We start from the raw sequence: 24,929 nt of genomic DNA on the forward strand, positions 1-24,929 counted from the left end.
AAAATTTTTTTCACATTTGTCTTCACTTAGGAATCGTAAGTTCTGGATACACACTCGGTTTTCAAATTACCTGATTTTTGCAAGAGTTTCTCTTTTGACTTACCTATATAGACAAAGCATGAAATGACAACTCTTCACCAGCACTTTTCAGACAGGTAGAACTCAATAAAATCCTGTTCTCCCTAGATTTTGTAGAAGTGTTTTGTTTTGTTTTGTTGGTAATTTAATCCCATCAGCATTATCAAATGGGGAGGGGGGGGGGGAAAAAAACCTTTATAAATAGTTCATCTATCAAAATTAGCATGTAAAATGTATGTAGGTAATGAGACTAGTGTTAAAACTTTAATGAAACAACTATTTCTTTATTTTTATTCCTGTGTCTTGAATTTGAGTAAATTATCTAAGTAGTAATTTATAAACAGGTGTATTGACTATTAGGATAGGATAAAATTACTTTTTTTCTTTATTTACAGTAAAGGTTCCTTGGAATTAATTTTAAATTAAGGTTAAAGATATAAATTTACTACCTTGTTACCAGAAACCTGAACTGTTTAAAGTTTTATACTGGTAGATACTTTCTTGTCTTATTTGGTTAACTTTTAGTACCTTTGAGTCTGGAACAAGAAGTTTTAAACATTGTGAAACAGTCGGGTTTTGCAGGTGCTGCTTCATTCCACCATGAAAACCTACTTGTATATACGCAGTTCAGCTGAGGTACCTCTTTTTGCTGTGCCCCACTCCCAGTCCTGTTGCCACCCCACACATGAACATGCACAGGCAGGGTTAAAGGGGAAGATGAAGGGAAGATTGTTAAGAGGCAAAATTAGTTGAAGGCTTTATTTACACTGATAATGCAGTAGATAAGATGATCCCTTGAGGACAAATGACACAAATTTGGCACTGATCGGCAATTATTTCCTATTGGGGATTCTGCTGCTTTTAGGACACTTGTAATGAAAACAAAGATGCTTTCCTTTTGTTCTGAAATGTCTTCTTCAGTAGTTCCCAAGCTGTAGAAGAAACAGATAAAATCTGGATCCAGATGTAGAGTAGAAGGAAGGGTTGTAGACTGAAGGAACTGTGAATCCGTATAGATAGAAAATGGTTGGGTTTGTTTTGTTTTGTTTGTTTTTTATTCCCTGCACCCTGCCTCTCTCTGTAGGAGATTTGGAAAGGAGAGATACATATCTCTACCCCAAGCCCTGCTGACTGATTTCCTGCAATGTACTAAATGCGATGTTCTTGGGAACCTGGCACCAAACCTGGATTTTTCCCTATTTCAGGATTATTTTCTACCTCTCTGTGGATCTTATTCATCATACCTTTTGGATGATATGAAGCAAATGGAGCTTGAAGTGGAATAAGAAGGTTTGCATACTTAGAATTCAGAGTACACTTTGTTCTTCTGACAGAATTAGGTTGGTTTCCTGTGATGGAGAAAAAAGTTAATTGTGTAATTTAAAGCTATAACTGAAAAATACTAGATTTAGATACTGAGAGTATGCAGGCAGCTCTGAGTATGGATTTCCAAACCTTAGAATGCTTGAAAAGCTTCAATCTTATTTTGCAATTATTCAGAGCTTTGACTTCCCTGCTAGTGAAACATTCATATTCTCACTAGTTAGGCACTTTGTTGAAACATGTCAGTAGCATTCATGCTAATTCTGCTGTCAAATTACTGAAGCTTTTTAATGAATTTGTTAATATGTCTGTAGTCGATATACGTGAAAACTAGGACTTTCATAGAAAAAATCTTTCTGCTAATACATCTACCATTAAAAGTCTTTTAAGTCTTTAATTTAGAATTATTTTTTTTTCATTGTAACCATGGAATACTCAAGACATAAATGTGTTCAGAAACAACTGTTCAGTTGGGTCAGATCTAGCTCTGCCTGTTGATGTTAGAAGAAATTTCACATACAACAGGCAGACCTCTGGTCTCCCTTTGCTACAAGCTGTTGCAAACTAGGAAATGGTCTGAGGCCTCTGTGCTTTCTGCCTGTGCTGTACACTGTGGCAACAGAACTGTTTTTTTTTCAGTTCAGCTTGCCCTCTACATCAGTACTAAGTTTCTCTGGTTTGGGGTGGCTTTTTTTTAGGTAAGAGCAAAGAATATGCGTGGGGTTTACTTCAGAGGAGTTACATACCTTCTGCATTGTATTAACTATGCTGGGGGAATAAATAGTTGAAGTACCTTTTAACCTCAGCTGTTTCTCATCATGAACCTTTGTCCTGAAGCTTGTTAGGTTACACCTGTTGGACTACATACCAAAAAGAGTTTACCTCTTCTACCTTAGAAATTACCTGACTATGAAGTCAGTGTTGCTGTTAGACAAAGATTCCATCATAGAAGCTTGATTTTACAGTAGTCTTAGTTGCCCTTCAGTTAAAATATATAGAGTAGCTGTCTTGTTAGAAGGATTTTAATGCAAAAGATCAGAGTGAGTTCCTTTACAACATAGTTGCCTCAGTTCCTGCCTAAGTGGGAGGGAAGAAAATCAGAAAAGCTAAGCTGAGAATTCAGGCTATTGCAATTTGTTGACTGTAAATCTTAGTGCAACATGAGGGTTATCAAAAGTTTGTGTGTCACTGTGTAGTTTATTTGGATCAAATAGCTCTAATCATGACTAAAAATATTTTTTTTTCTCTAAATCTCAGGCAAGCACCTAAAGAAGTCAATAAAGGAAATTTCAGTTATGTTCACTAGCACGTACTTAAATATTTTGAGGTGATGCATGTGGCTGTGGTAGTAGTGCCTAATTTTGATTTTGCATTAACTGAAGGGAATTGCTAAGAGTTTAATCTTAATATGTTCCGAAGAAAAGTTGCTCAAGTTGTCTTCATTTGAGGTGGCAGATGTAGCAGCAGCTCATTATTTTGTCCCGTTTTTTCTGTACTGAATCCCTAAGGAATCTGCTCAGTAATTGAGCTATTCACTTAAGGCCATCTATAGCCACAAGTATAAAGTTAGAAGCTTCCTGAGACTTCTCCCCTGGTCCCCCATCCTCTGTGTTTCAAGTGACTAAAGCCCAGCAGAGTGAGCCACAGAGAGGCTTAGATGGTAAATAAAAGTGAAATGGAATTCTTGATCTGAATCTGATTCTTGACTTTGTAAGAAAACACGAGAAAATAAATCCCCCTCTGAAAAAGTAAAGCTGAATTAAAATTAATTTCTCCATGTGGTTGGGAGCATCTTAGTTACTTCACTTGATTTTTTATATATATGTCCTTTCAGTGGATGGTGCACAGATGTACACGTTGCATGCTGAGAGCAAGTACTATCTCCTGAGGCCAGCTGCCCAGTTTGAACTGGAGGAGTTTGCAGTCACGTTGACAAGACTTGCAGGTTTGTTATAGTGCAATCTCATCTTCAGGCTTACAACCCTCTTGCTGTGCAAGAGAAGGGAAGTTGTGTGGCAGGAGGATGTAAGTTTTGAAAGAGGGGAAGTGTTCCTACAGGTAGTTTCCTCAGTCTGGATTGATAGCTCTGTACGCTTGTATATTGAGGAAATGTTTTTCCGAAAGGTAACACGGTAGCTGATAAGAGGGAGGTAATGTGGACTGGTTGGGAACTGGGGGAGCCAGAGAGGGTTTATAACTCTTCTGTGGATTGTGTAGTAACTGCCTTGCTGGGTATAAGGGAGCTTGTTAAAGCTGCTAAGAAAATATTTGAAAGGTCTAAAGTGAATTATTTGCAAGCCAACAGAATTATGGATAGGAGAAAAGTAAAGGGGGTAAAATACAATCTGTGGTGTTTTTCTTGTTTATTTTGGTTTTCTGTTGTTTTTTTTATAGAGTATGTATTCAAAAAGGCTACTAAAGGCATTCATATTTGAATAACCTCTTAACTTTCTTAATTATCCCAAAGTATACAAAAACAGAACACAATGAAGAACTACTTTCATTACATAAACCCACTTGAATATGACAGAAGTAATCAACCCCAAATCAAGTGTATACCAAAATGCTTTGTAGAAAGCACACGGGTCAGTGTATATGCAAGTTTACTGACTTTCGACTGATCTTTTTGAAATAATGTGTACAGTCTCTAGGATGGTATAAGGCATGATGATTGATCAGGATGCACCTAATAGTTTGATATATACCTTGAAAACTAAAGTCTGTTTTTCTGTCACCTGTATTTTAGTGCATCAAGGTATTTGTCTACTTGCTTCCTGCTGCAGTGTAACACAGCCAAGCAGAAAGCTGCTGCAGTGGATCTCATGTTTCCAAGTGCCCCAATGTGTTAAAGTAGGTCAAAAATTGCATAAGATGCCATTACTGGAAGCTGCTGTAGGCTGAGTTGCATATAAAAACTCAGCAGTGCAACTTGGCAAATGCACTCTGACAAACAGAAATGCAGCCATGACATAAAACATGACAAGAAAGCTCTCTGAAATCTCCCTAGGACATAAATGGCTGCTGGAATCATAAGATGTCTTTGCCCCTTGAGTTCGTGTTCCTGCTGTCTGCTCAGCCAGTGTCTCCTGCCTGGCTCCTCAAGTTTCACTTTGTTCTTGTCTGCAGGGAGCTCAGGCACAAGGCTTCTTAACTCATTCTGGATTGCACAAGATGCATTCTATATTTTCCTGCTTACCAAGCTCCTCTTAACAACAACCATAAAAATAATGTAAAGCTAAGCATATATCACAGCTCTTCCACTGAGAACAGTTGCTGGTGATTAGTAATAACCAGTGGATGTTTGTGGAGATAAGTCTTTGCAGTTTCTTCAGGCAGGAGCAGCCACTGCTGCTGAGTTTAACACTAACGTGCCCTGTGGATGACTGAGAGTACAGTGCTTCTGTTTTCCTCTTTTGAATTACTCTTTCATAGCTTTACTACAGATGAGGAATACATGCCTAGGTATCCAATTTATGTAGTACTTTACCTCCTTTATAGAGTTACAAAAGCATGTAAACGGAAACAAAATAATTCCAGAAATAAGTAGTATCACCTTCAAAAGCTTGTCAGTGTGCATTCTCTACCTGGTGTGTGTGCATCCTGTACCCAGGAAACAAGGCTCCCCCTTGGTTAGCAATGTCTATTGGCCTATTCTGGTTCTGTGCCTTGTACCTGTTCACTACTTTGGGCAGCGCTGAGAACAGCATGTGAGCCTTCAGCTCACCTTCAGCTTTTGTATCATTTAAGAGCCTGACCACTGGTTAAGGTAGTCTTCTGTACTTTTTTTCTTTTAGCTACTGATAATTTTCATAGTCTTTTTCTAATACAAGTTTAACCAGTTGAATAGAAACAAGAAAAAAATAGTTTGAGGGATTATATCCATTAGCAATCTGAGCAGGGTGTATTTGGCTGCAATCATCTTTTAGTGCAGTATCTTTAACTGTGAATGGCTTATTAGTCATAAAGTATACCACTTGATGGATGCATTTTCCCAGATTTCAAATAGGGGTAATCCCCTATGAAATGAATTAATTAGACCTATCTCTTGAGTCTGGCAAGAGTTCTTTGGGCTCTGCAGTTCTTTATGAAAAATCTTTAGCAACCAGTACTGCTTTATTTCCCAGAATTGTTGTGTCTCTGGTGGTATACCCATTTGGCCTCATGCCAATTACACTTTTCCTATGTTTAAAAACAAAGAGATGGCTCAATACCAATAATCTCAGGGACACACACAATACATTTACACTGGCTAGAAGGGGCCTCAGTTAAAGTACAAACCTGATCAGGTCTCTGACTGTGCAATAGCTTCTGGCTACTGCTCAAGAGCAAACAAATACTGAGCTGATAAATGCTCTGATATAATTAGCTCAGTTACTTTGCAGTGTACGCTGGACAGAATAACCCTATCACATTCAACCTTAATTTAATAGTCTTTAATGTGTTGCCTGATGTTAGAAAACTGTTAGGAGCTTGGCAGAACATTAATAAAGTTTGTAAGTGTAGAATATTTCCAACTTGGCTTTAGTCATGCTAATGTGATGAGAAAATACCAAAGGTGAGAAAGTTTGTATGTAGCAACAGTAAAAAATCCTGGGCTTACATCAGGATGTGGCCCAGCTGCAGACAGCCTGCAGCTGTACTCATTTACATCTCATACAGCTGTAGTCTTTTACATCTAATTTCCTATTAGCAATAGGTATAGCAGCCTCTTCTATAATTTGCTCAGTTTACTAGTAATAATACTTTGTGATGGGAAAGAAAAAAGTTATCTTCGTGTTGATAGAATGATAATTGAAAAAAAAATCTCCCTCAAAGCATGTTGTGCAAGCACTGGACCTTTTTCCATCTTGAAGTTTTTGTCTGCAGATTCTCCAGAGCTATTTGTATTTTTTCAACTCTCCAATGTACTTAAGTCAAGGCTTTTCACCTTCTGAGGTTTGCCACCCGTTGGATCTAATTGTTCAGTTCAATCACTTCATAAACTCTGATTATATGTTCAGAATTTTGCAGTATCGATCGTCTCCCTCATGGCAAGAGGCCACTCTGGGGGAGTGGCTCCCCGTGTTTCCTACATGCAGAGTCCATACAAGGACTAATGGTTGGAGAAGTCCCGGGGACTGCTGTGAAAGGCTTTAAAATGAGAATAGCTTTAAAGCATCCATATGAAATTGTTGAATTTTGGCCGCTTTTTCTTTCTTTATTTTTTTTTTAATTAAATCAGACTTTCTAATTGCAGCAGCTGGTGGCCCCGGGCAGAGGGTTCTTCTGGTGAGGAAGGGTGTCCCCTTCCCGCCGGTCGCAGCCAGGCACAGGTGTGCTCTGGCGGCCGCCAGCTGCTGCTGCTGCTGCTGAGCGGGCCAAGGAGGTGAAGACGCGTTTCCAGCCCCGCTCTGCCAACTCTGCGCTCTTCGGGAATCGGGAATGTGTGTAACAAGGTCGGTTTCGCGTTTCTTCGCCTCCTGCTCCCGAGCCTGCTGAGCGCGGGTTGTGCGCGCGGGGGCAGCGCGGGCGGGGCCGGCGCGCGCGGCGGCCGTTGGCGGAGGTGAGGAGGCGAGGGTCGGCAGAGCGGCCCCGCGGTGAGGGAAAAGGGGCGGGCAGCGGCGGACCTGGGCCCGGGCGGGCGCGAACGGGACGGAGAGCGCTGGCCTGACCGGGCCGGCGCCTCAGGAAGGGGTGGGAGGGCTGCGGATCGGCGGCGGGACGGGGCGAAAGGCTGGCTCGGCCGGCGGGCCTGGGCTCCAGCAGCGGGCTCGGGCAGAGGGCTGAGCGGGGGACAGCCTGTGTGTGTCTGGTAGGGCTGTGCGAGGAGACGGGGGTCAGGCGGTGCTTCCAGACGGCGAGGTGCGTTTCGATCTTATCCTCTGCAGGTGTGGGGAAGTTGTGCAAAATGAGTACAGCTAGGTGATACCGCAGGTGTGAAAACTCAAAACGTGACTTTGCTTTCTTGGAAATGAGCCCACAACCAACTCTGGAAGTGTTAAGACCAGGGGCAGGTAGCATTATATTGTCCTGCTGTCCTGCCTTCCTTAGATGAAGAGCCTGTGAGGCCTTTGTGTTGCTTTGTGGCCGCAGTCACTGCGGAGCTGAGGGCTGGGCAGACCTGCCTCTGTGAGGAGATTCGTTGTTCAGGAGCAGACTGAGCTGGTGGGCGTGTGTTCCTGTAGCACTGACACAGGAACAAACTGGATAGAAACAAATACGGGGACTTGGTAAACACAGGATATAACCTAAACATAGGGACACGGTTGTTTGGAAAGGATAATAATATGGCTGGTCTGGTCATAAGTTGCTATCCTGCAACAGTAGATATAAAACACAAGAACTGTCTTAACAAAATACATGGACGTGCAAGCACTTCTTTTTCTAATGTTTGACTGAGGTGTGGCCTTAAAAACATACAGGCACCCATGGAAACACAACTTTTTAAAAAAATCCCATTTAACTAAAAAAATTCTTACCTTTACCACAGATAATCCACTTTCTGTGGGGTGTAACTGGGCAATTAGTGTGTCCAAGCTGTCTGTGTTGAGTTCACGCCCTTCCTTATCTTGCAGTAACTTGTCCATGCTCTCAACCTAGCCTTGTTACTAAGAGCTCCAAATGCTGTTTAATTTCATTCTGGAAAGCTGGAGACTCAAATTGTACACTGGTAAATGCTGGAATGTTTTCCCATCATCCATGTTGTTTATTCATTTGAAATGTTTTTTAAGCTCCTCAGTGTGCCAAGAAATTTATGTCTTTGTGGTGCTTATTTATTAAAAGTGACTATCTTGTTTACGTCAGTAACTGCTGTAAAAATGTAGGCTGTTGATTTTTACATAATATGGTATGAAACAGGATTTTTTGTTATTTAATATTTGAAAAATAATGTTCAATTAACAGTGAAAGATGGATATTTGTGTATTGTTATTTTTTGCATAACCTGGACTTCAGTGTCAAGATAATGAAAACTTGGGTTAGCACAGGTCCTCGGGACCAAAGGAGTATTGATTTAATATATTCTAAACCAAGAGTGCTTACATAAGTGCCATTATGGAACTGCTGCCTTATGCTGGCAGAACACAAACCCTTCTGTTGGCCAGCACTTCCTTTTGATGGCATCTCGTTATTGTAGGCTTTTACTTAATTTCCCGCTCGGCTACGGCTGCCTGGGACAATGGTGTTCAGTTTGTGGATCTGTGAGTTCTGTGGATGAGGGATTCTCGAAGTGTAGTGAAATCAAGGTGCCGGTGGTTGTTCAGGTGGCAGCTGTAAGAACCGATAGGCAGGAATGCAAATCCTTCAACAACTTGTGTTTTTTTCAGTGTGACGGACTTGTTTTAACCATTGTGACATATGAGAATTACTGTGTATCCTGTGAAATACATAGGAACACTGTCTTGTGGGTTTTTTTACCCTTGAATGGTGGTTTCAGCAAGGATACATGACGTTAGGTTTTTGAGCCTTTTCATTGATGTACAGTAGGAGTAATGGAATAGGGGCTCTGTATTATGTTGGACCCCAAGAGCAAAGACTAGTTGTTCTTCAGGCAGATGAAGGACAGGCCAAGTGCAGCAAAGCTGAGCTGTGTTCAGGAGCAACCTACACGAATCACACGCACTCAGGGACACTACTCGTGACAGTGGGCTTCCACAATGGAGTATTGTTCAAATTTATCTCCTATCCTACACTTGGGGTTGAGACAAAGTTTAATGAATAATAAACCTACACAAATTTGGTGGTTTTCTTTTTCTGGTTTTCCCAAGCATTCTGGGATCTTTTTGCTTTCTAACAGAATGTGTGTAATTCAGCAAAATACACTTTTAAAGACTTTTTTAAAAAAAGGAGAAATGTGTTGTTGTCTCAGTGTTTCTGCTGTTATTATTAACACAGAACGTCTTAATGCTGCAGCAGTGACCGTTGTTTGATTCCTTTGTTTAGCAAACATGCAGATTTATGTAAAGAAAAATATAAAATAGTTTGTATGATGCTATTTTTTTGGACAAAGAAACTTGAACCAAAAGCATTTGTAATTAGAGAGAGAGCTACTTGCAGACTTCTCCATTCTTAGAGAACCATGCAGAGTACATCTCTCTTAGAATAAAAGGACTTCTATGCTTTAACTTTTTCCCAGTCTTTATGTTGGGTTCTTGGAGGGGAGAGAACCCCAGATGAAAATACAGCATAAAGAAATAGAAGTAGCTTACAACAAAACCTTGTCCTTTTAGATTCTTTTAAGGAGAATATTTATCCCAACCAGCTCCACTGGAAGCTTAGTGTTCCAGAATCCTTCTGGTAGCAACTTATGTAGCACTGACACAAAGGAGGTACAGATTTTTTTTTTTGTTTAATTTAAAATTTTTTTTAAAATACTATATTATTGAGATAAAGACTATACCTTCTTGCTTCTTCAATTTTGTTTCTTGCCCATAAAAATATGTAACAAAGAGTTTTTAGTTATTTGGGGCTAACTGGAGTCAGCCAAATTTATTAATGAAAATGTCTTCTCAAATATGCCAATGTATTTAAATGAAAGGAGGTCTCTGTTAGAGTTTATGTTTATTGCACAAGAATTAATTTACAGTATTGCAGGTCTCTTCCTGTTGTCTTCTAACTTTTACTATCAGCTGGTTTGAGATTAAAAATACCAAGTCATGGGTCTTCTGTGCGTGTGAGGAAAAACAAGCACTGTGAAATTACTTGGAGTTTTTGTATTTGGTGGAGTTGGAAAACCAACACAGATGATGGAGAGACTGTATTTAATGCTCCTCAAATTCTTATAATTTGGATTCTTGCTAACAAAATATGGGGAAGGGGACTGGACGGATATATGTTCAGAGCCTATAGGTGTTTGAAGGGTGTTTGGAGAGGATTTAGCATGAGACACAAAGGTAGCACATGAAGTACTGGGACACAGCATGCTGAAGAGAACTCTGAATTCCTTCCTTGCAGACTTGGCTGTTAAATAGACCTAACACTTCTAGAAAACTGCATGAAAGAGCCTGTGTGAAATCTGCAATGAGACTGATGTGGAAATTGATTAGCTGTTTTCTGAGGCCTTCTCTTAGGTGTAGATTAGGTGCATGTCTTGATGAGATAGGGACAATAATACTCCTAAACATTTTGTGAGTTAATTTGTCAAAATGTAACAATTTGAGAAGTTCAGCATCTTTTCCTGGATAATGGCATAAAGTTTATCTGAATGGTAAACTAACCAATGAGGCTGGATTGGCTAGATATTTTTATTTATTTTCAAAATGCCAAAGGATGCAATATTTTCTGGATGTTAAATTGTAAAGTAGATTTTCTTTTTAGATGTTTTTAAAGAGGTACACATACTGTCAACGTTAAACTGAACCACCTTTTGTTTAATAATGTTTTTCTTAAAAAAAAGCCCAATCCCATTGCCTTGAAATTCTTTTATTCAGTTCTTCTATAGTTATGCTTTATGTTCCTGTTCACAGACAACTGGGTGTTTTTCTCCCAAGTGTACATAGTTTTCACTTCAGTCAGGCTTGTCTGCTCCCCACCCCCATTCCACAATGTACAATTCCCACTTGCAGCATTTTCAGTAAACATGGGATCAATTGAGTATACAGAAATAGCTTCTTCTATAAAATTTCCATTAAAAAAATAACAAGTTTTTATTTACAAAGTGTTTGCTACTACAAAGGAATATTTCCTATTGGTTCAAATACACTATTTGCTAATGCCAGTGTTCCTATTAGGAAAGTAAAACTTTGTATATGCATTTTTCTTTAAATCTTTGTCAGTGTTTAAAGAACATACAATACTACCACATTCTTTTTTACACTACTCCTAGCCATGAACAATGTGGTAGTAGAAATTAACACTATTTGATCAGGACAAAAGATCAGCATAGCTTAATAGCAGTCTTTCTGCAAAAATAAAACTTTAGTTTATAATTTAAAGGTATTTGGAAGGAAAGAAATCTATGGAGAATTCAGAATTATGCAGCAAATTGTTTAAGAGATGAATGGGCAGCTTGGACCTTTCTGAAGACACAGGAGTTCAGCAGGAGAAAAGGAAGAAAAATTTCTGCCAGAGTGTTCGTGTGATGCTTTATGCCAAAGGGGGAGAATTAAGATGAGTGGATAAAAAAATTAATTAAAACTTAAAATTCCATCTAGTTAGCTTCCTCAGAAATTTGGTTTGTCAGTGGTGCTTTTCTTCCCACCCACCATGTTTACAAACCCGCCTTGGAGTTCAGCATTGACAGAGGTCATAAAATGGCTTTGTTCATGACTGGCCTTGTTCTTAAAAAAAAAAAAAAAGTCTTATTTAATTTAAAAGTAAATGGACTTTCAAGTGGTTTCTGCATTTTAAACATAAAAAGGAAGTATCTCTACAACTTACTTCCCTGTAGATTATAGTAGGTATTAAAAAGTGCTACTGTAATGGGGGCAATGGATACTGCATGTTGCAGCTGCTCTCTAACTAGCACTAGCTCATTGCCAAGGGATTTATCTTACGCCAGATCATCTAAGAAGTGCCCAAAGACATGCAGTGCTGTAAAAACTGTGCCTGTACTTGCTGGCTAGTTGTTCCTGACGTGATGTAGGATATGCAAATGGCGGTTGGTGCCTTGGTCCCAGGGCATTATTTACAGTCAGGACCTGAGGAATGAGAAGGAACTCGTATCCTAGTTCTTACAGGTTTGCTCAAAGTAGGCTTAATTTTTTCACAGTAAGTGCTTGTGAGATACAGTGTTGTAACAGTGGCATATACTTAAGTATTTTTCATATATACAGCCTGGCTTTAGAGACAAGGGAACTTGTGGTAGGTTGCTGGTGGTGTTTTCCTAGGAAAATTCTGGGAGATCCACTTAATGACTGCATTAATGCAACCAATCTAACTGTTAAAGTTACACTAGAGATTTAACTAACCCACTTAAAACTTTTCTGATCAATGTTTTAACTTCTGTTGCTGTTCAGAATAATTGTGACCTAAAACATCTAAGTGGGAAGGGCTATGGACATGTGCTGCGTTCTTTCCTCTTGGACTGCCTTGTTCTTAAGGGTGTGCCACTGATGCTTCATGGGAGGGCACAAGCACCTGATAGTGCTAGGGAGTAAATTTCTCAGTTTCACTCAGCCTGGATAATGAGAACAGGCTGAAAACAAGTCACTGTTAAATACCCATTTTCTCTTGGGAAAAGTTTCCTATATACTGCCTAGATGAGTTTTATTTACATCTACACAACTGGATTTAAATTTTATATAGCTGCATCCTGCCATCCCATGGTGTTGTTCTATCTAAAGCGCCTATGCCTGGAAAGCATTGAGTGTTTAAGAAGGGCATTTAGAGAAGTGAGAGGATTCAGTGGTTGCCACTTCTAGCCAATACAGAATACTGAGAAGAGGTGCAAGTCTGGGCTACTGGGAGGTTCCTGTATCTGCTTGGAATTATCATGGCCCTCCTGCAGATAGACAGATCTGAACCAGGTCAGCCTGCTTTTCTTACTGGACAAAGAAAAATTAGATATTCATTTGCTTCAAATTGTTTGTAAGCAGAAGGCTTTCTCCTGGGATTTGGATAGGTAGATGTCAGATGTTTCCTCTGTCCAATTTTGAGCAAGGATTTTTGGTGTCCTGCAGGTTAAGTTGATATCCTGAATGTTGGATTCTTGGGTATTGTCAAAAAGATGCAAGCAGAAAGAAAACATGTCGGTTTTGGCTGATCTTTGGGGTAGGCCACACAAGGTAGGAGTATTAAACATACAGGATGAATACACACTTTCTGAGCAGCTGTGATAAACAGCCCCTTCAGTTGTTGCTGTCAGATTGCTTTTATGAGTATTCCTTCATCAGACTGTCAATACCAGCTGGGTTTGGTATCCATGGATGCTAGCTAAGATAATTAGATTGAATGAGCTAGGAAGTACTTGTATGAGCAGCTCTAGAGTGACTTGAAAAGCAGAGGTGATAAACAACTGGGAGTAGTGTTGGTTGTGGGGATTTTTTTGGCAATATACCTGGTCCACAGAAGAAAAGTTGCTCACAACCTGTTAAAAACACTCACCAGACTTGAGTTCTAACAGCTAAATAGGAAAGAGGTAATCTGATTTAGGAACCTTAAGTCTGAGGAAGAAGAGTTTCAGGAAGCATCATGGTATTATTTGGTTATGTGAACAGCTGCCAGCAGAAAATACTTAGAGCTGTTATGATGCTTGCAAGGTTAAGTATGTGATAATCAGAAATTGAAAATTATTTATTGGCATGGGTCGAAATTCAAGAAGTGTATTTCAAAAAAACGAAAACAGAGCAATGGTCCTTAGCCCCTTCCTTGTTCATCAGCAACGGTGTGAAAGGTACTGTTTTCCAGTGCTGAAGGTTGAGGTGTCTTCAGCTGTAAATACACCAGGCCTTGGAGTAACTGAACTGCAGCATTTCTTTATTTAAAATTAATTAAGCTTGTAGTAAAGCAGGAGGAGGTCACCTCAAAGTATGACTATTACTATAAATTTTTTTAATAAAACATTAAAGTAGTTCATTATATCTGTTTATTTAAAATATTTATGTTCCTGAGAGACTCTTGAAAAGATATAAATTAGATGAATAGTTTTGGTTTCCTTACTATGCTATATCCTGTGGTTACTAGCTTTGCTTTTAAATGAATGCAAAACACAAACGTCTTTATCTCACTAAAAGGAAAGTCTTCTTGATCAACTGGCTTGGATTATTTTCAGCTGAAAAAAGCCAGTTAATTATAAAAATTAGTATTGCTCAGTGTTTAAATGTGATTGTTGCAGCCATGCTTTTCAATTAAAATGGTGGATGTGGTCACAAGAAAGAGCACTTGACATTTAAAACCTTAACTGTGGAATTCTAAATTCAAATATAATTTTATGTGTGAACATGAGGGTCTTGTTTAGGAAAAAAAAAGGATTAAAATTTGGTTATTAGGCCTTTTTACATAATGTTACTTCAGGCTGAATTAGCTGGATCAGCACAAGTCCTTCTGTTGATATTATGTATAGTCAGCAGTTGCCAGCTGCTCAAAAGGATTTGGAGTATTGGCAAGCTATAGTTTTAAAACTAAATGAAAACCTTAACGAAAATGGGAATGTCTGCAGTGTGGCTTGTACTAGATTTAATGAAGTCAGTTAAAATTATACCTTCAGTTAAACTGGTATCATTTGCTTTAGTCTTACTTAAATAGACACACTTTCTTAGGTTAGGTGCATTGTTGCCAACAATTCCAGTATTGAAAGGGCACACCTTAATACCATTTTAAAAACCAAAATCCATAAACGTTGTCAGATTTCCACATAATAGAGAAATGCCATCTCCCACTCATATTTTTTAATCTAGTTTGCAGTGCTAACAAGTTTCTCTAAGTAAAATTTAGATGTTTCAAGCACCATAATTTAAGTCCAGAAAGAAAGCTGTTTAGTACAATATTTATAAAAGCAATCACACACAGCATTATGTTGCTTGCAGACAAGTGCTGTCTGAATGTATAACTAAGAAATAGTGTTCCAAGATGCAGAACCATGTCACTTAAATTTATATTAAGTAGAATTTGCATTAAAATTTACATGTTAACTTTGTCTTCTATGTGATACCATCTAGTACCAGTTGATACTTGTTTTATATCAATGAATGCCAAGGGTATTGCACGAGACAAGAGAAAGTGATGGTAACTGAATAGAAAATGGAGAAGCCAGCCTTGCTAATGGCCACTTTATTCTGGAAAGTATCTGCTCTTGGCTTTCAGAGGGAGGGGAGGCCTGCAAGTTGAAGCGACTGAGCATAACTACTGCCATTAGCTTAGTGGGAGCTGTGTGGTTGCTCAATATTCTCAGTCCCCTTAGTACTCATAATTGCTCAGAGCTCAATTTAGATGCAACAGCTGCATTTTGTGAGGTCCTGCATCTACCTGTTTTCTTTTGGGCTTTTTTTGGTGTTGTTTTCTTTTAAATATGTCAGCTCACATCAACAAGAATGACTGAAAGGCTTGCCTGAGATCATAAACTACTGAATATAGCTGGATAAGACCCAAAATTCTCCTAGTTCCCAGACTTCAGTGTAACCACAAGACTGCAGTGCTTTAGTTGAACTTCATCCTCAACTGGAGCTTGGCACAAAGAATCCCAAGGAAATAATTTCTTTTTGAAATCTCTTGTAAATGTTCTAACTTGTTTTGCCCTTTGGATTCAACTAGTTCAGGAAAAAAACCTTTTTAAAGTCTTGGTTCAACAGTTTAAATATTATGTGCTCTTAGATTATTATTTTTTTTAAGTTGATAGCTTGAAGTTTGTCAGAAAGCAAGTAGCTGTGCAGTCTGCTGCTTTGAATGACATCGGTATCAGTGGAAGGAAAGTATCACTGAAGACACTCTTCCTGTAAAGCCTAAAATACATTCAGTTTCTGGGCAGGAAGCCTTTTTTGCCACGTTTTTATAGTTTGAAGTGCCCTTCTTTAGTAAATGTTTAGTGCCTTGCTGTTTTTTTCTTTTACACAGATTTTAAGTGGCAAATGTGAAGAAAGTGTAAAGTGAAATATGCCCCTAATGTATGCGTGATGGGGAGGGGGAAATCACTTTAGAAAATGTTTTCCTCTTTTAAGAGTTCCTTAGGATCCTGTATATGTCAGGTACCCTAGATCTGCCCTCTCTAATGAAAGCTGACTGACCAGGCAGTTTTTGAAAAACAATGTGGTGGGGTTTTTTTAAGAATATGAGCAATTACCTGTTTAAAAGAAATGTCATTCATGAAGCTGACAATACCATAGTAATGCCTGGAGTATCTGTTACCTTCTCCTTCCCTTCAAAAGTGAGCCACTTCTCTGAAGTGCACTGACTCTCAGAATATTGTTATGTATTTGTAAAGCTTTTCTTCATACAGAGGTAGTGTTACAGGTTTGGTTGAAGTGAGGTGGTGTAAATCCCTCAGTCTGCTGTTGCCTGTGAGCCATAAGCACAGTACAGTCTTTAACAGTCTTGCCCAGAGGCTGCATAATGTGGTAGGCATATAAGAAGTCTTTTAATTTGTGCATTTGCAACTCATTTGTTGTAAGCTAGATAGCTTTATTTGCTTAGTAAAGAGTTATAACTAAATAATAGTGCCATCCTAACTGTATCTCAAATGCAAGATTTTGAACTACCTGTGAAAAATTTCTATCTGGATGCTCTAATTTTTAATGCAAACATGCAGGTGTGCTTGTGTGCTCCTGGCAGTTGTACCTTCTCCTGTATGTAGCTAGCCATGTGTTAACTCCTGTACAACAGCCAGGTAGTGTTTTAGCTGGAGCCCCACTTTACCCTGCTAGCTCAGGCTTGGTGCTTTTGGATCTCCTTGGCTTTAGGGCAGGTGTGCCTGTAGCAGGTGACACGGACACAGCCCATACTGTGCTGGAGTCATGGTCACAGCAGTTGGGGATCCAGTTTGCTGCCACTGCTCAAACAAATAGTATTACAAGCTGCCTGATCTCCTAACTAAATGACAGAGCCAACATCATTGAGCTCTGACAGTTCATACCTTGGTATGTAGAAGCAGGTCAACTATTTACATATAGTATAAAAACTAAACAGAAGTAACACTACTTAAAACTGGATTTACCTAAGTAAAAATAGTAAACTTTGAGACTAGTTAAAATACTGGATTAGAACACCATGTGCAGAGTTAATCTACAGTGTATTTTGCTCTGTTATTCAAGTGTTTTTTTTTAAAAAAAGGTCTTTATGATTGGATGTGATGTTAACTATAGAACACAGAGCCTACTGTTGCAAGACTAATTTAACAGTTCAAATGGGATTAATGTTGTGTCACTTTAGCCACAAATTATTTTAAGAAGTGGCTTGATACTACTAGTTTTCAAAGGTGTACTTGGTGCAGTCATCTTGGTGAGTGCAACAGAAGTCAACTGTAAGAGAGTTAGTCTATCATAATCCAAATTGACTACAATGCAAAACATTAAATGATGTATTGCTAATTTTTTTCCTAAGAACCTCAACTATGACTTTAAAAGTTGTGACCTGCCCACCCGAAAATTGAAAATACTGCTTTGAAAATGTGCTACCTGAAATCTTTAACATAGAGGCCTTTTTTTTTAAAAAAACCACATGCTATAAAATCAAAGGGATTAGAAAGTTAGAACAGTAAAGGAGTAGCGTAGCTCTACTGGACACACTATAATCTAGAAATACAGTTTTTAAACATTTTCCTTGAAAAAAGTTGGTGCAGAGAATACCACTCTTTTTATCCTGTTTAATAATGGCTAAGAATAATCACTTGCTTATAATAAATTAGGTCTGCAGTATAAATGAACATATGAACCTTTCAAGATAGACATACTAATGTTACTTTCAGAGTATCTAAAATGGATTTAAACTATTTCAAGATTCATTTAATTACTTGCAATTTATATTACTTTAAGAATCTTCTATACAGCAAGTTTAACAGAAAAAAGCAAACATTCTAACAGCCCCTTTTCCCTAGAACAATTTTCATATACGATAGTTTTAAATAACTATTTTGGCGCATTCACGCGTGCTCTCTCTCTCTCCCCCTTTTTCTAAAGGTAGCGCAGCCAAAAGACAGTGCAAGAATTGGCATTTCTTGACTGTTTTCTTCTCCATCTGGTAAAGATAAGGGGAAGAAAGATACTTGAGACCGAGCGTCCCAGAATGGAAACTGTGAACTTGATGTTTACTTTGCCCAGTCTCCAGGGAATTTGTTATTTTCCTTAGTCATAGTTGATAAAAAAAACTTTGCTCTGTGTCTGCATATCACACTGTTCAGTTACAAAAAGTTTTCAATTTCAGCTGTGGGTGAATATTTTGAAGCTTCCTTTTTGCTTCACTGAACACAGTGCAAACCAAGGCAAGAAACAAGTAAAATTCAAACAGGAGCTCCCATTAAGAATACTTGAGCAGCATTTTTTATATTCTATTTTCTACTGTCCTTATTCTGGGGAGGAAGAATCCTCATCTTCTTCCTCTTCATCTTCATCATTGAATGAGCATGGTGTTTCTCCCCGTGACTCAGAGTAGCGTGATGTTGCACTGCTGGACTGTTGACTGCTAGGGGCAAGAAACTGCCCAGTTGCTAAGGCCACTTCAGCATCCAAACACAACCTTGGATTCTCACTATCAAAACAACAGAGATGTTGAAGTTTAGAGGATTTCTTACAAAGTTTTAAGCTTTCTTTTTGGCCTCAGCTTTTCCTTTAGCTAAAGAAATGCTATCAACACAGAAAAATCCAAAAGCTTTGCATTTAACACAGCTAACAATTATGAAAACTGCTAAAATACTGGAAAGTTGCATAAAAAAATTCTATTGTGTGGCTGTGTTTTTTTTTTTTCATAACCAACCAGTAGAATTGTTCAAGCCAAAGAAATCTTAAAGAAGAACAAACCCATCACAGCTTTTTCAATATACAGAAATGTTTGCAATATGAAATTAAGCTATTAAATGCCATGAGGAAGAAGCTGTTCCAAAATAATCCCTTCTTCCATGTTTTTAAGGTACAGGTAACCTCCAAGAAGAATATGGTTGTTGAGTTGGTTTTTTGTTTGGATTGGGTTTCTGTTGTTGTTGGTTGTTTTTTAATTTAAAATTGCCATTAGACTGTGTGGACTAAACTTTATGCATACAGGTCGTCATGCATTTAGACATGAAACATTCTTTTGTTTGCTTCAGAAGTATTATCAGGCTCTTTTCTACATGTAAATACCTATTTGTAGTCCATGCCTAGGCAGGAATTTAAGGTTAATCAGGAAAACACTGTTATTTTTATAATAAGGGCTTGGAAGGGATTCTAGTCTTTTGAAACAGATGCAAAATAGCTATTCTGTTCAAAATTCAAAGCATGTTGATTTGACCTTTCAAATATAATTCTCAAGGAAAACAAAGTAAGAGACTTTGTCACAATCAAAAATCAACTGTAATTGAAAAATCTCTTTTCCTGCATGCACATGGCATGAAACAGTGAGGTTACTGAAAGTACCACAAGCATGTATGGCTATAATTGAATTAAGAAAGATTTTATGTACCTTGATTTAGCGTCAGAAGTGCCTCCTGCTACCTCTAAATGTGAAATTGCTTGTGCTGAACTTGGAAGTAACCCTTGGTTTATCCATGAAATTCCTGCAGATATATCTAGAAAAAAGCATAATTGTATTTATGATCATTACTTAATTTTTTTCTTCCTTTTACAGTCTTGACATTCTTTTTGCAGTTAGGACTCCTTAGTTTAGTTTAGAAGAGAAGGTACCAGTAGCTTGAGTTGATTTTATACTGTAGATATGTCTTGTTTAATCAAGATTAGGTTGCTATGAGCCCTGTCCAACCTGACCTTGAGTGTCTCCAGGGATGGGGCATCTACCACCTCTCTGGGCAACCTCTTCCAGTGTTTAACCACCTGCATTGTAAAAAATCTCTTCCTAATACCTAGCCTAAATCTACCATCTTTCACTTTAAAACCATTAATCCTTGTCATATCACTGCAGGCTCTGATAAAATTTTGTACCTGTCTTTCTTGTAGGCCTCCTTTTATGTGTATATATATCCCCCCCCGTGTTTGTGGATGCACTCAAGACTTGCACTGTCTATGGAACTTTTCCCTCTGTTTGAAGAGGCTGATGACCCTGGCTTAGTAAGTCATTTGCAGTCACAGGCACCTGAAATAAGAGTTTTGGGAGTCCTTCATGGAAATGCACTGCTGCAGATTGATCTTGTAGAAATGCCTCACCAGCTCTAGGTGCCTTTGCTGTTGCACTCAGTGATGGTAATAAATAGATCTGTACTTGTCAGGATTGGAGATACTCCAATGAAATACCAGCAGGTGCATTTCAGCTGTGTGTTCTGATGGCCAAAGGCAGTTTCATCTTGGTGGTCTCATAGGTGGCTGCAATGCAGCCTCCTGATCTGTTCTGACCCTGAGTAGAGACACCCATCAGCTGTGGATGTGAACAGACCATGGCAAAGGTCTTGGTCTGAGTACAAAAGAGAGAGCCTGTTGTATACTGCATGTGTGATGTGCAAGTAAGTCTCCTTCCTAGGGATAAGAAATTTTAGGATTAAAATGGTCTTGCAGTAGTGAATTGCTTGAGGTAGTTTATTAAAAGCCCTCTGAGGGACATATACAGGTAAGTTACTTAAAACCCTCATAGTACTTGTTTTCAAATTCTTTAACAAGTAACACCTGTCAGTTATTTCCAGTTGCATGAATTTCTGCCAAGACAATCAGCAAAACAAGTCCATTGACCCAATTACACTTACAGGATTTTTTTGAGGGGGTTTGTTTTTAATTTGTCTCTTAAATTAGGTGTTTCTATTGACCTATCCAAATTCCATCTCGACACAGTTAAAATCAGACTGTCTAGTTCTTTTTTATTATACTTGCATGTGATTCCAGCTGGATGTGTTAAACCAGAAGTTGTAGTCCTTACTGTTACCTGCTATGCCTAAGCAAACCTCTCTTCTGCACAATGGCAGTAAAATGGGAGTATACTATTAATATTTTATTTAGAATTGTTCTGTGACAGCAGATAAGAGAATAACTGTGTTTGTTACGTACGCTTTCTCATTTGTCCTCCTGTGCTCTTGTTAAGCTTTGGCTCCTTGAGATTTGACAGGGTACTGTGTAGCACAGGGGACTGTTTTAAGCAGGTTGTCACAGCCACAGAAATTGGCATCCACTGGGAATCCACTGGCTACCTTGTTTTGTGCTCTGGTGACTTGTTAGCAGTGAGATATTTAAATCATGTTACAAAGCAAGCCTAGCAATGTTGACGTTCCTGCCAGCAGAGTCTTTGGAACATGACAGGAAACTTTAGTAAGCAGCAGCTTTAGGGTGATCTGTGAGGACAGAATAGATGAGAATAGTTGAATATGCACACAGTTAGAAGGCTTTTGTTAAGACTGCCCTAAATGGAGATTGTTTTTACGGAGAACGTGTTCTGACAGTCTCCTCCTGTCTTTGCAGGAGGAGGCTGAAGTATTTGGAATGACTGCATTGTACTTAGATTAATAAAGTGGATTAGAGATGTACCACAGTGTTGTTTCCTGGTCTTTTGAAGCCTGTGTGTACATGCTTAATATTCCAGAAGAATAACAAGTCATTGCTGGTAATCTTGTATTTTATTAACATTTTGGGATAATACCTAGCTAGCTTTTCTTTTTGAAGAGCAAGGTGAAGGAAAGTATGGATTTTACACATATGGTGGAAAAGAAGGTTCATAGATACATATTCCTGCCTTATACTTTCATTACCTTATATTCCTAAATTTTATTTTCCAGTGGTCTCTGAGGAGTCAGGGAAGAGAGGAAGTTTGTGAAAAGATGGTGACTTCAAGAAGCCCTTTCCTGTCTGGAAAGTACTGTCAAGAAAGAAGTCTTGCCTACGATGAAGAGACTGGAAAGCATCTTTAACAACCTTCCCAAGGTATAGTGCAATGTAAGAATGGCATATCTTGCAGGAGGTACACATGGTACGAGTTTGTACTTTACATGAGAAGGCTGTAAAGGAATACCCTCAATACCCTTTAGTAATTAATGCAAAAGTAAAACTGCTGCATAAGATTACTGTAGATAGCTGAAGAAGCTAATTTTTTCAGAGTACTCTTTTCTCATCAGTTCCAACTCCAGCCCATTTTCCAGCCAAGGCTTCTTGTGCAGGTAGGTAGCAGAGCACTTCCTCACAGAAGAATAAAGAAGAGTTGTAATCTAGGGATCCTAGATGGCACCACTCTTTCTGCTCCCCACCTTAGGGGATACATAAAAGTGGGATGTTGTTACCACAACTATTAGTGCTTCCGAATTTTTATTTCCTGCTTTTTTAATCTGTAGGAGTGACAACACCACTGACCAATGCAGGACTTGTTGCATTAACTGCCTATTGTACATGCATGGCATAAAAGGCCCAGGATGTTACTCCGGATTTGGTTCTACAAGAATTTAGGCTTGTCTCAGTCAGTAGCATATTTCTGTTCACCCAGCAATCTCATTCCCTCCTTGACACTTGAGGTTTGAGGCCTTAGCTAAACAGTTCTGCAGACTAAATTGCCACAAACTGGTCTGCCAGGTAAAAACCATGCAGTCTAGTACCCTGAACCAGCTCATGAGAAGGGCAGAGGAAAGTAACTGTGTCAAAATGAAGAACGGGGCAGGAACATGCAATTAGGATTGTGACCCAGGGATGCCATCTTTAAGTTGGTGCAAGTGTTACATTAGAAATAACGTTGCTCCTTCCATAGTAAGGAGCTGGCAAGTAATGTGGCTGTAGTGCAGTCTGGTGTGTATCCATCGCTTGTTCTGGATTGCCTACTCAGCTAAAGCAGCACTTTAATGGCAGCTTTTACTGTAAGTTATGGTTAAGCTGCTGTATCCTCTGCTCTTGCTCCTGTTCAGGAAACCTGTAGAAGTAAGGTCAAATCATGTCAGTTTTATAAGTTTGCATCAATTATGATAATTGAGCAACATGAAAATGTGTGACTTAGCTTCTTCTGATTTCAATGGCAGTCAGACACCTGAGGATCACACCAACCTACTATTTAAAATACATATTAAAAAAATCCACAACAATTTATTGCTAAAACATCATGAAACCTGTAAAAAACCTAGAAGATACTGCTTTTATCAAATGAGAGTGCTTGAAGAATAGCTACAATACATGGTCCTCTGGGAAAGAAGAGACACTAATTAGGTTTTGATGCACACAACAGCAGTTCCAAGCAAATTATTTTGCATGTTTAATGCAACTAGAAGTTATTTTAAAAAACAAACAAACAAAAAAAACCTCAGATGGTCCAAGTTTTTTTGACAATTTAAAATTTCTTTCATTGAACTGGTTTGGACATGGATCCTTCCATCTCTTTCTCCAGTCACAGTAGCAAGCATTACAAAACAAACTACTGCAAATGAATTACCTACTTAGACATACTAGAACAGGACTTCAGTCTTGAATTTACTCAGTTAATAAATAAGAAGAGACTTTTATTTGCTTTTCTTATATAGTAGTAATTGAAGCAAATGAACTTGTAAGTGCCAACCATAAGAGCTATGGTAGTGACCATGAGTTCTAGAAACCAGTAATGAACCTTCCATTTCACTAGTCTTGCAGTGTAAGAAACAGCATCTAAAGACTGTCAAGGTTAAACTTAGCAAAAAAATTTTAATCAGGCAAATGCTTTTCAAGTATTGTGCAAAATGCTTAAATCTGTTTCCATCACTTACCAGTTACTGCTATTAGAAACCTCTGCTATGTAGTTCATACTCTTAACTGCAGAGACGAGTTGTGCAGTTAACTTGCAAGCGATAGAAAGAGGAAACCTTTTCAATGAGTAAATATATTCTAGTAGCAACACTTTTGGGCTAATTTCTTCAGAGGCTGAAACAGCAGAATGTAAATCCATGTCTGAGTATTCTAGATAGGTATTCTAGATAGGTTTCTGGCTGCTCATCTGCTACTAGGGAAATGACCCTAATAACATACTTTAATAAAATGCAATTTTAGCATCCATTTGTTTCTGTTTAGCTTCTTGGAAAGAGTGCTGCTTGTTTCTCACTTGTGCAGGAACATCACAGTTGTTTTGTCTTGAATGCTTTCAATAAAAAAAGACCCCACCAGCAGTACATGGGTGTTTTTTCCAAACAAACTAAAATGAACTGCTAGTCACTAGTTCAGACATTTATTACTTAATCATTAAAAGCTGTTTTTACTCAATAAATAGTGTAGCGACATGGGTTTTTTTGCACATGTAAAGAAATCCTATTCTCTGGAAACATTAATGCAGGTTTAAATGAAATAGAAATTTTAGTTTGCTTCTTGATACATAGGAGCAATTAAGTAATTTGAAGACTGCAGCACTATTAAAAACAATGAGTTCTACTCCTTTTCCCTTTTTACAATGATGATAAATTATGTGGTAAATAATTTTTAGTTGAGTGAACTTGCGAGGAACAAAACATGATTTCTTTCAAATTCTTTTTGGCACCCATGCAGCCTTATAAAGACTTGGTGGGTAATTTCAAAATGTACTGAAGTTAAAATATAGAATCTTAGTTTTAAAACCCACAGGACCAGGAAAAGACAAACAGGTGTGGATAAACACAAGCACATTTGCTGTAGTTTGAAATGCTAAGCCATTTAGAATCTTCTTGATCGTAACTGAATTCCAATTTATATCCAGCAGTGTTTTGACATCACAAATTAAAAAAAAATGTTTCATTCTTAACTCTCTCACATAGTAAAATTAGGAATACAAAACTGAATATTCAGCTTCCTGACTACTTAACTGTATTTTTCTTAGCAAGACGAAATAGCATTTTTAATAAAAAGCTTGCATTTAAAAGATCCTGACACGAAGATTACATGTTGCCAACAGAAGGGAATCAACTTTATCCTAAAGTTTTAAAAAAATTAAGTCAACTACTTGAAATCTCCAACCTCCCTGCATGAAAGACAGTTTTATACTACTGTAATTTAAAAACAAGACCAAAGTCTAGTTAGTAGAGAAGTTAGGGCAAATAGCTTTGTTACCCCCTTCCTCAAAAATGAAGGTCTGTATACATTAATTGGGTA

General features: G+C 38.3%; 1 protein-coding gene across 3 annotated transcripts in view; it reads right to left on the reverse strand.

Annotated features, from left to right (window-relative positions):
* Positions 1 to 10,784: 10,784 nt before the first annotated feature.
* The window catches only part of TFDP2 (transcription factor Dp-2), a 57,569-nt gene continuing 43,424 nt past the window's right edge, over positions 10,785 to 24,929 (reverse strand). For 2 of the 3 annotated variants that reach the window (XM_051625849.1, XM_051625848.1), the window contains exons 12-13: positions 19,399 to 19,504; positions 10,785 to 18,492 (exon numbers count right to left, since the gene is read on the reverse strand). In XM_051625849.1, the coding sequence (XP_051481809.1) occupies positions 18,309 to 18,492; positions 19,399 to 19,504 (290 nt within the window). In that variant the 3' untranslated portion in view covers positions 10,785 to 18,308. Of the gene's footprint in view, positions 18,493 to 19,398; positions 19,505 to 21,445; positions 22,762 to 24,929 lie in introns of those variants that run through there. The other variant, XM_051625850.1, reaches the window with a different exon arrangement.

This window comes from Apus apus, chromosome 8 (genome assembly GCF_020740795.1).
Source record: "Apus apus isolate bApuApu2 chromosome 8, bApuApu2.pri.cur, whole genome shotgun sequence".
NCBI classification, from domain to species: Eukaryota; Metazoa; Chordata; class Aves; order Apodiformes; family Apodidae; genus Apus; species Apus apus.